This window comes from Acomys russatus, chromosome 15 (assembly GCF_903995435.1).
Source record: "Acomys russatus chromosome 15, mAcoRus1.1, whole genome shotgun sequence".
NCBI classification, from domain to species: Eukaryota; Metazoa; Chordata; class Mammalia; order Rodentia; family Muridae; genus Acomys; species Acomys russatus.
The window spans coordinates 42,359,378-42,370,992 of NC_067151.1; the positions used below are offsets into that span (position 1 = coordinate 42,359,378).

The 11,615-nt window shown below is 37.1% G+C and overlaps 1 protein-coding gene across 1 annotated transcript in view; it reads left to right on the forward strand.

The window, feature by feature from the left end:
• The first annotated feature begins 1,611 nt into the window (after positions 1 to 1,611).
• Positions 1,612 to 11,615, forward strand: part of LOC127199018 (serine/Arginine-related protein 53-like) — a 162,908-nt gene continuing 152,904 nt past the window's right edge. The window contains exons 1-2 of the mRNA XM_051156909.1: positions 1,612 to 1,808; positions 2,612 to 2,648. Coding sequence (XP_051012866.1) covers positions 1,612 to 1,808; positions 2,612 to 2,648 — 234 coding nt within the window. The remainder of the gene's footprint in view (positions 1,809 to 2,611; positions 2,649 to 11,615) is intronic.

Below are 11,615 nucleotides of genomic sequence, written 5' to 3' on the forward strand. Positions count from 1 at the left end.
CTCCAACCCAAAATAAATCTTTTAAAAAATTGTTAAGACCTGTAATCATCCTGAAACTAAAATATTGCTTGATGAGACTAGGAAAGTCAAAGTCAGTTTGTCACTAATAAACTGATACAGATCATAATCTTCCAAAAATTCCACCTAGAGACTGAAAAGACAGCTCGGCAATTAAGAGTATTTACTAGGTGTTATAGAGACCCAAGTGGCTTACAGATGCCTTTAACTCCAATTTCCAGGGATTCTGACAGTGTCTTCTTGTCTCCCTGAGTACTGACTGCATGCATGTGGTATACATATAATCATATAGGGTCATACACTTTTTAAAAAATTCATTCATATTACATCTCAATTGTTATCCTCCTATTCCTCCCTCCTTCCCACTTTCACCCTATTCCCCTCTCCTATGACTGTGACTGAGGGGGATCTCCTCCCCCTGTATATGATCATAGGGGAAAAGTCTCTTCTTGGTAGCCTGCTATCCTTCCTCTGAGTGTCACCAGGCCTCCCCATCCAGGGGACGTGGTCAAATATGGGGCACCAGAGTTCATGTGAAAGTCAGTCCCCACTCTTCACTCATCTGTGGAAAATGTCCTGTCTATTGGCTAGATCTGGGCAGGGGTTTGATGTTTACAGCACATATTGTCCTTGGTTGGTGCCATAGTTTGAGCAGAACCCCTAGGCCCAGATTTGCCCGTCATAATGTTCTACTTGTAGGTTTCTAGGACCCTCTGGATCCTTCTATTTCCCCATTCTCCCATGGTTCTCTCATCTAGAGTCCCAGTAGAATGTCCTCATATCTATCCCACTTTCCTGGTAGGTGAAGACTTTCATTGGACATGTCCCTTGGGCTAGTGTCTAGTTATAAGTGAGTATATATCATTTGAGTCTTTCTGTTTCTGGGTTAACTCACTCATTATGATCATTTCTAGTTCCATCCATTTGTCCACAGATTTCCAGAATTCCTTGCTTTTAATACTTATCCATAAAAATTTTTTACATATAAACTTCTCCCATGCACTTACACCTTAGGGCCAGAGGCCCCTAATGTGGAACGGAGCTGAATGCCCTGTGCACTAACTTTGTTGGTACCAGAAGGCACCAAGCAAGCTTCCAAAGGAGGGAAACAACCCCCATAGTACTACTCAGCTATGATGCCTATGAGCCACAATAATGACCAGCATGTCACAATAAACACATGGGTGCAGCTGTGGCTAACACATATACCTGGTAGTAACCAACAGGTCTCTAATTAGACTTAGGCCCCACTCAGCAAGAGGGAAATTATGCTTGGTATTGGAAACCTAGCCAACTACCCAGGCAGAGTGAGGTCATGAATCTGGGAGGAGAACCTATAAACCACAACCTTACTAAACCAGTACAGTCCCTAACGACACTCTAAATATTCATCCTTATATCCACAGTTGTTCTCACTGTTCTTTGGGCAGCAGAGAGACACCATTACAGAAAACTGCAGCCAGTCAGCATGTAGAGTTGTAGAACCCAGTCCAAATGGACAAAACTATGTCCACATTAAGGCCCATTGAGCATTGCAGAAGAAAGGGTGGGAATAGTTTAAGAGCCAGAGAATCGGGAGTTTGCAGTGAAACTATGTCTTGTGGTCATGTCGGAAGCTGTGCCCATGAAACCTCACCAACAGGATTACCTAGACGTGAACTGAACAAGCACATTGCCAGACTTGCCAGAGTGGATGGAGAAAGACCCTACCCAAAGAACTATGCGGCACTAGTACTGTGCAGTGCTGAAAGTGGGAGAAATAGTCTTTCACAGGGAAAGCACCCCAAATGGTCAGCTCTGAACACAGACAGACTGAGCAGGATATAGTTAGGAGTATAAATGAATACACATATACATATAAGAATGTAAAACAATTAAAGAAACAAGATCATGAATTTGAAAGTAAGCAAGAAGAGCTGTGTGGCAAGACTGGACAGAGTAAAGGGAAGGAGGAAATGATGTAATTATCAAAATTGAAAAATAAAAGTATTTGTTTAAAATCTACATATTTGCCAGACTTCATCAAATTTCTAAATTGTCTTTACAACTTGTATACCTATTTTAGTTCCATCAGCAGTTTCTTTTATAGTCAAAACCAAGATATTAAGTATATTATGTTTGATTTTTTGTTGATATTTTGTCCATATAATAATTACAGATCTTGATTTATAGTAAAACTAAATAGTATTTTAAAAATCACTTGTCAATGTTTTGTCATATCCCTGTGTACTCAAAAGTATGCAGTTTTGGAGTCCATGTGGGAGGGAGACTTTGCACCTGAACGTTTTCAGATCATAAGGCGACATTGTAAAGAAAGCTCGCCGTGTGAGCGGAACCAAGCATGCCTGGACGTTGTTCTTGTTCTGCACTGACGAAGGAGCACGGGTGTTTTGTCAGCAGAAAGCTTTTAAAGGCAATACTGCTTGGAAAAAAATGTCCTCTGTGGAAACTTTTTCCTTAAAAACAGTTATTATGAACATTAGTAAAGAAAAATTAAAATTGTAAGGATTTATAAGGCATACCCAGGTAAACATAAATTAGAGCAGACAAGGGTTTAGCAGCTATTTAGAACTTTTATTATTCTTTTTTCTAGGGAATCTGGAAACATCAAAGCTGGACTAGAACATCTGGTAAGCGCTAAGTTCCTCTTGAACATTTGCATCGTCTTTGATATCTGCATTCTAAATGAACACTTTTGGATGAGTTTTGAATGCCTTGTATTGAGGAAGTCAGCCATTTCCCAAAGGCCCAGCCTACCGTTATTATGTGAAGGCACTTACCTTTTCATTTATCTTACCATTTCAAGGGAATTAAATTTTTTTAAATTACTTTTTTTGATGTAGAGATGAAATAAAATGAATGACAATCCTTGGATTGATGATTGCTTTAATTAGAAGCAAAATTTGGTGTAGAATTTTTGGGATATCTTGATCTGACGAAAACAAGCACGTGTTTTAAGAAAAGCTCCATCAAATATTGCATGTATAAAGTGGTGTGTTTCAGCCATTTAACAGCTTTGAAAGAAGTGCACAGCTTTGTTTTTCCTAATGTCTTTCTTTATGAATAATGCATTGCTTTAAACTATATTGAGTTTTAGTGTATAAAATAATTGAGATGCACAATTTTGTTTTGAGCAAGCATTTTTAAAGAACAAATGAAACTTAAAGTGATTTAGCATTAAAATCTGTCTATTGATTTTAAAAATTGGAAAATCTCCTTTATAACAATTCCCTGAGTTGACTGGACAAAGTGTTCACAATAGCATTAAGTAGTTCATTTAAACAGAGCCTTATAAACTCATGCTCTGGTTTCTGGTCAAATCCAAATGTTGAATAATTAATGGTAGTGATCTTTTGTAAATACAGTCTAAGTACTTTTAAAACTGAGAAGCTTCATTCATATATCATGCTCTAGCTTTGTTGACTATTAATGTACTTTTGATCTGCTTCCACAAAAGGACAACAGTGGCAAGAGGCGGCTTCATGTTTTAAAATTAATTTTGCTCTTTGACGTGTGTGTGTGTGTGTGTGTGTGTGTGTGTGTGTGTGTGTGTGTGTGTGTGTGTATGTGTGTGTGTAATGCATTCTGGTTACTCTATCCTCACCTGGCAGCTTCATTTTCACTAACAGAAATTTCAGAGTTTGAAAGTCTTTCTTTTACCTACTAAAGGGACCCGAGAAACCCTAGATATTTCAAAATATTCCTAAAGAGATTAATTTTTTAAAAGCTATTTAACTTAATTAGAAAAGCCTTAGCAGTGTCAGAAATAAGTAACTGACCTTGTAATTGTCATCACTGAAGACTGTTTCCAATATTCTATTTATCACCTAATAATGGTATAAGTAATTTAGGACATAAAAAAATCTGAATAAAATGTTCATTGAAACACCTGTTTCTGTATCAATTAGTAGTCCATATCAAAGGGATATATGATATTATAATGTCAAGGTAAACTTTTTAAATTCCCCTTTAATTTATTACTTAATTGAAAATTTTAGGCATGTGGATGGCTCAGTAGGCAAACACAGTACCACAAGTCTTTTGACTCATGCTACCCCAGGAACCCATTTAATGGAAGGAGAGGTCAGACTCCCAATTTTGTTTTTGTTAAGCATAAATGAATGTAATACATAAATTAATAAACCTCCTTGTACTTAATTTTCCATGTTCCTTAGAAAATAACGAGTTTGATTTTTAACATTTAAATGATGTTTTCTTTTCTTATGGGCAGGATCTCGTTTTATTGTGTGTGCTGTGGCAAACGTGTGCAGGTCAGAAAACAACTTTTCTGGAATTGTTTCTCCCTTCCACCTTATGTGCTTTTGGGAACTGAACCCAGGTGGTCAGGCTGTGCAACAAGTGCTTTTACTTACTGAGCCATCTTGCTGACTCATTTTTATGACTTCCTTACTGCTAGGAATTTTCAGTTCATATTATGTAAGATAAGAGCTTGATAGATGTAAAAATTTATATGGAACCTATAAATATGTATTTGTCAAGGGGTTTTGTTTTTGTTTTGTTTTGGTTTTGTTTTTTGTTTTCATTCTTTATCCTTTTCTGGAATATTGGGTTGACAAGAATGTACCACCATGCGTGGAAATATGTGCTTGTACACACACGCATGAGCACGTGCACAAGTACACACACATAGCTTTTTAAAAACATGAGCCATATTAGTACCATTCCATACCACAGAATTTTCATTGTCATTTCCCACATCATCCTTGTATTTCTACTCATGTGCTTAACTGTATGCACGCACATACAATAGTTTCAGAGGTACGGCATACCTGAGTCACAAAACTGCACGAGAACTCAGTATTTGTGCTCAGTTTTCTCCCACTAAGTGCAGTTAATGTTATTCAATTGAACTATAGTTGGGCTCCTTTGTTTTATTTTAAAGGAATCTTCAAGTACCAGTATGTAGTGACAAAGAATGCTAATTTTTATTTTCAAACTCTTAGTTGTTAAATATAAAATTATAAATATATTCAAAAATAAAATAACCACATATGATAACTTTATTAAGAAACATTCTTAAATCAAAAATTGGAAAAGTGTTAAGCTAGAAATTTGTTGGATTGGTAAATGTCAATTTATATTTATTCAAATATTTGATTATATATCTTCTCAGAGACCCCAAACTCTCCCCTGTTGTTCCCCGTTGTTAAGGAACACTTCAGGGCTGGAGATGTAGTTTAGTAGAAAATCCCTGGCCTAGCATGTACAAGACCCTACATTCACATCTGCCAGCCCCCTCCAGTATTCTTTTTATTGGCTTTTTAAAAAATATGGTGTATTTGATCATATTTGTTCCATTCTTCCAAAATTTCCAGATTTTCCCCACTATTCCCTCCCCCTACCTCTGTCTGTCTCTTGAAAAATAGTCAAAACAATTTTTGAAAGATAGTAAATAACAAACAAAGAAAATAACAAAACAAAATGAAAAGCACATTTTAAAAACTGGAGTTTTCTGTTGGCCAACTATTCCTGAGCATAGGGTTTTCCTTCTACCAGCAGGAGTCAATTTCAAATAGCTTTTTAGTTGTAGATGGATCTCTCAGTAAGCTTGAAACAACTGGCAGTAACTTCAGGTAGAGGAGAAATATCTTGCAGTACTCTTTAGCTGGGAAGCAAGAGAATTGGTACATTGCTGCAAAGTTGTTTGAGTAAATCAAAAGGTAACTATTGAAAAGACACCCTTCTTCAAGGAATACTACACACATTTCATTTAGGATTAGAAATCCAGGTTAGACACTGGAATGTACTACTTCCCGTGAACAGACTTTTGACTGCACAAGACCAATCAGTCTCATGGAATCAGCTCTCCTCCTGGATGGTTCTATAATATTACTGAGGGCAGATGGAGCAATGTCACTCCATTTGGAGGCACTCACCTTGTTCAAGCCTGATGTCGAGTTCAATCCCAGGAACCCTGTAAAGGTGCATGAAGGAGAGAACCAATTCCACAGGGACCTCTGCATTACAGTGACACATCAACATGCACACTAAATAATAATAAATGTTTTTTAATTTTATAAATTAAATAAGATTGAATCCAATTATAATTTAATTCACTTTATAAAACTGCTCAGAGCTGCTAATGAAGCACCAAGAAAAAGAAATTTAAAGGGAGGACTCAGGAACTTCCCAAAAGGTCAATCCCTCTTTGGTTTTTAGTGATAAGCCCTCCAGAATGACAGTAGTATTATCTCTGGCATGTGAGTGAAAACAGCCTTTTGTACATTTGACGAGAACATGGCGCAACAGTAATATAAAGAGCCTGTCACGTGGTTTGTAAGGTGGACAAGACCACAGAAGACAAGAGCATTTCTAAACACTCTAAGTGGTATGACCCAAAGCATTATGTACTTTAATATTTACCCATAACATAGTCTAGGGTGTGAGGGATGTAGCTGGGTAGTAGTATTTGGGTAGCAGGCAGGAGGACCCCTATTACTTCCAAAACCAGAGAAACAACCGGTATCAGATGGCATAGCTTTGTCCTTTTAGAAAAGTAAGAGTAAATTTTTCATAACCTTATACTATCAGTTAATATAGCTACTTGGTATAAAAATCAGTTTGTTTCAAGATTTAAAAAAACTAATGAGATATGTATGAATGAAAACTGTTAAAAGGATAGTTATAAGAATACTCAGCTACATGTATATTCCCATTTCAGTCCACATTCATTTAGATACTGATGTAATTCCTGGAACTGAATTGTTTTCAGAATATTTAAAGTGTAGGCAAAAGGGTTCAGGAATAGAATGTGCCTGCTAACAAGAACTGTGTTTGTTTAGTGAGTGAACACTTGAGTAATTAATAACATTTTCTTCAGGATGACAATCAGGTGTTCAAATATCCACAAATAGGAATTATAAAGACCATCAAACGTCTAATTGGACTATTTCTTCCTGTGAACAGACTTTATTACTGACTGCACACAGATAGTCTGTCCATAATAGGTTCCTTTGAACCTCCAGTTTCATGGGGGATGCCCTGTCCTCACTGAGTTGTGATAGCTCAGGAACCCCAAGTGTAGGAGTCTAGGCAGCTGCCCTTTTTTGCTCACAAGAAAGACAAGCTTGTTATTCTACTTACGTAACAAAATGGTCTCTCCAACAGGCGGTCCTCTAATAGTATCTCAGATATTTTAGAGAAAATTGAGAGGAAAAGCTCCTGTAAGATACATGGACGTTTGGGACAGTGGTGTTGTGGAGTAGTGGTGTGCTCACCCTCTCAGCCTGTTGACATGCACCACTACACTCTCTGTTTTCTCTTGTTGGACCAGGACTCCCCTTTCTTGTCTCGCTGTTCTTCCTCCAGTGTGTCCTAACTACTTTGCTAGAACATATTTTATGTACTGCTCCTTTGTGCTCTCATGTTGCTAGCATAGGGTCTAAAATTAGATATAGTGTCTTTAGCTTCAGTTTGCTGCTAGCACCGTGGTTTCCTCTCATTTTGAAGAAACTCATATTCAGGTCCAGGTCTCATGGAAGGCTCCCCCTGAGTACTGCAAGCTAGTTCTTAGAGTCTTACCATTTGAATGACAATTTAGCTTTCTGCAAATCCTGTCTTGCATGGTATTACTCCAACTCTTAAGAATATGATTCTGTATATGAAAAATAGAAACTTTATGTGTTACTTTATGAAACTGAAAAGAGACCCACAAAAATAGAGTGTATGGAAGAAACCTACTTTCAGTAAAATAAAAAAATTAAATGAAAAAAAGAAAGATTATGATTCTATTAATAATATCTTGTTTTATACTATTTTCTTGATGTCTCTTCTACCACCCTTCTTTACTTTTATTCAATGATTTTATTTATTGTTGCCTTGAGATAGTCCCATTTTTCTTTGTTCTTTAATGTCCTCTATTTTAAGCCGGGCGTGGTGGCGCACGCCTTTAATCCCAGCACTCGGGAGGCAGAGGCAGGCGGATCGCTGTGAGTTCAAGGCCAGCCTGGTCTACAAAGTGAGTCCCGGACAGCCAAGGCTACACAGAGAAACCCTGTCTTGAAAAAAAAAAGTCCTCTATTTTGCTAAGGTGAGACTAAAAGTTCATGGGGTCTTTGTAAGTACAAACTGAACTTTGTCATGTGTGGATTTAAGTTTTACTACTTCATGAAATTAACCTTTTGGATTCTGCTATTAAATACTAGCTCTTTCCCACTGTTTTGTTGTCTGTTTCTGTCTCAGTCTCAGTCTCAGTCTCTCTCTCTCTCTCTCTGTCTCTCTGTCTCTCTCTCTGTCTGTCTCTGTCTGTGTTTCTGTGTCTCTGTCTCTCTGTGTGTGTGTGTCTCTCTCTTTCTCCTCCCTTTCTGTCCGTCTGTCTGTGTGACTCTCTGTGTGTGTGTGTGTGTGTGTGTGTGTGTGTGTGTGTGAGAGAGAGAGAGAGAGACAGACAGACAGACAGACAGAGTGTGTGTGCTTTTGCTTGTCCTCACCTTTAGTTATGGTCATTTCTCATTTAACTCAATCTTTTATTAAACTTTCATTCAAATGCATTATTCTTTGTACATATTATAACTTGTTCTTCATTTCTGAATTAGTCTTTTATTTTGGTTTTTATATTTTAAATTTTCATGTGAAATTTTCTTTAGTTATTTGTTGAAGTATTATTCTTTGGGATTATTTTCTCATACAGAATATTTAGCTTTAAAAATGTTTTGATTTATATTTTCTGTCCACTTCTTATATAAAATTTTATTAGAAATGATTTTATGTATTCATTTTTAATCCTAGACATTTTGTAGACATACTTTCTAAATGAAAGATGGCCTCTTCCACAGTACAGTGATGTGCAGGGCTTTTTAAATTTTTATTTTATTAATTTATTCAGATTACATCTCAATTGTTATCCCATCCCTTGATGTGCAGGTTTTAATAGGTGGTGAGAGAATAGGAGGTGGGCGGGTGTTGCTTGAGCTGTTAGAGTTTCTTATCGCTTCTCACGGTCCTGCACTCTGCTTCCGGAGTTTTTCCCAGAAGCCTTGCTCCCTCTGCTGCTGCCTCTGGTCCTTCTCACTCCAAGCCTCGTCTTTCTAGGAAACAAGTTTTCAGCATTTTGACTTTTTAGTGTTGTACTCCATGCCCCCCGCCACAAAGCCCCAGGAATTAATTTTGTAATTCTAGTGATGTTTTATACTAATTTTATCTAACGATAAAGCTTGCCATTTGATTATAATACAGCTGTTCCTGTTAAGTGGGCAAACTGTATATGGAATGACACCCGCTCTTTTTAGTAAAGGGATTAGAGTCAGAAGATGATTAGTAGATGAAACTGTCTGAAGAGCCATCACTGTTTTAAAGGGAAACTAATATTCTTTGTTGTTTCTTGCTGGAAAGAAGGACTGCTGTGCTGCTGCCCTGTGGTTGGGAATGCGGTCACTTACCCTCAGCAGCATGCTGCTTCTAAAAGGCCTCTTGTTCTGTTTTCTGAAAAGTCACATAAATAAATGGAGGTGTATCCTAGTCACTTGGAAATCTCATTTAAGTGCAGATTCTGATTTTCAGGGTCTAGACAGTGACATGGCACTGTCAGGAAGTTTGAAGTGAATCCATTGTTGCTCTGAGAACCACTGGGAAGAAAAATAGTATTACAAAGTTTTGTCTTGAAATGCAAGTGAACTTTTCTGGTTCAGGTGAAGAATCTGGACTCAAAGCCTGCAACTTATGAATAGGTGGTAACAGACTCACCTAGAGAGATGGGTAGTCCACAGGTTACAGAGGAGCAAAATAAAGCCATCCTGCATTGTAGAATAATGTATGCTTGGGTTTCTTTGCTTTTTTTTCTCCTTTACCTTGTATTCAAATATTTTTAATTCTCAGGACTGTGGCTACACACTATTTATAATAGTACCTTGTTCAACATGGGTGAACAGTTACAAATCTCTTGATAAAAGAGTTATAAGGGTTTACAGCTTTAAATGAGATTTGCTTTCTATTAATAGTTGGATGGGAAAAGAACTCTGGAGCCATACCTGTGGGTTTCATCTCTCCACAGAGGCCTCATTTGTGTTTCTAACATTGTATAACAGTTGAAAGTGATGACCTACTTGTCTTTGTGGTCAAACAACACAGTCTGGCCATTCTCAGTGTTGAAAAGCAACTATCATTAATAGCTTGTTTAGTCCATCAGTGGTTTATGAGACTATGTTGCTGTCTGCCAGCAATGTAGATAAGTTCATTGCTATTATACACTCATCAATAATGCTCCCATGTCCTAATCAAAGCCCTTCCTCTGTTGTAAGCTACTTTATATTGAATTTGCAAATCAAAATGCTGTATTTTCGTTTTCAGACTAACAATTGCCTTCAACACAAACTTCATCATAGTCTTTACATTCTATACATCTGAGTACTAAGTTAACCTATAAAGAACAAGAGAATTAGAGAGGCTGATTTCTTACTGTATTCTGAAAAGTATTTTTTATAATTGTACAAATGAGTTGGAGAATATAGTTACTTTAAAGGCACCAGTGTTGTGCATGCCCTATAATGCATTTATTGTCTCTTGCCACTATTTAAGGCAGTGGTTTTCAACCCCTTTGGGGGTCGAATGACCTTTTCACAGGAATTGCCTAAGCCCATCAGAAAACACAGATATTTACATTATGTTTCATCCAGTAGCAAAATTACAGTTATGAAGTAGGAACAAAAATAATTTTATGGTAGGGGGTCACTACAGCATGAGGAACTGTATTAAGGAGTCTCAGCATTAGGAAGGTTGAGAGCTAAATTTAAGGACTTCACTAGATCTATTGGTGCTTTAGTTTTCTTACCTAAGCCAATAATTATTAGATGCTCAGGATAAAAATGCATGTTGAAGTAGACACTTTCCTCAAACTGTAGTTATAAGATGCAACTGCATGATGTTTCCCTCACGGAAGGCCCTCTTTCTAACAGAAAAGCATATTTCATGAATATTTGCAAATCAAAGTAATTTCATATGGATTAAGTGTTACTTTCATATTACTGTCATGATTTCTTATACTGCTTATAGGTCTTAAGCCTGAGAACCAGCACAAATTCCAGTCAGAAATAGTGCCATTGTCATTGGTTCATCTTTCAGATCTATTTTGATCAGTTGAAAAATTGTTGCATGCTATAAATGATTAATAACTATTATCCAGTGTTCCAAGTAGCAAAACATAAGACCGTTTCTCCGCCCACTCCAGTCCTTCCCACATGCCATAGAAATGACTGTTCTATTTTTGAGAGACGATGTCTTATGAAGAAATCTGTTAAACCTGTGCTTTAACAAAGAATGAGGTTAAGCAGTGGTCAGGCTATTACTAATAGCTTGAAGCTTATGTTTGATACACATGAAGTTTTCTTAACTTTATGCACCCATCTTCTTAAAGTTTTTCAAGTAAACACTCTAAATGCAGTGGGGGTAACTTCTATTTCCTATAAGCCACAGATTTCAAAGTCAAACTTTTCATGCTTTCTGTATTATAGTTCAGAACACTGTAGGTTTTGCTTCTTTGCAGGGAACCCCGGGAGACATTCTAGTACTGAATGGCTTTTCTAGGGTCTAACTTATTTGTAGCAATAGAGAGAAACCACGCAATCAGGTATCACTGCCTCCAA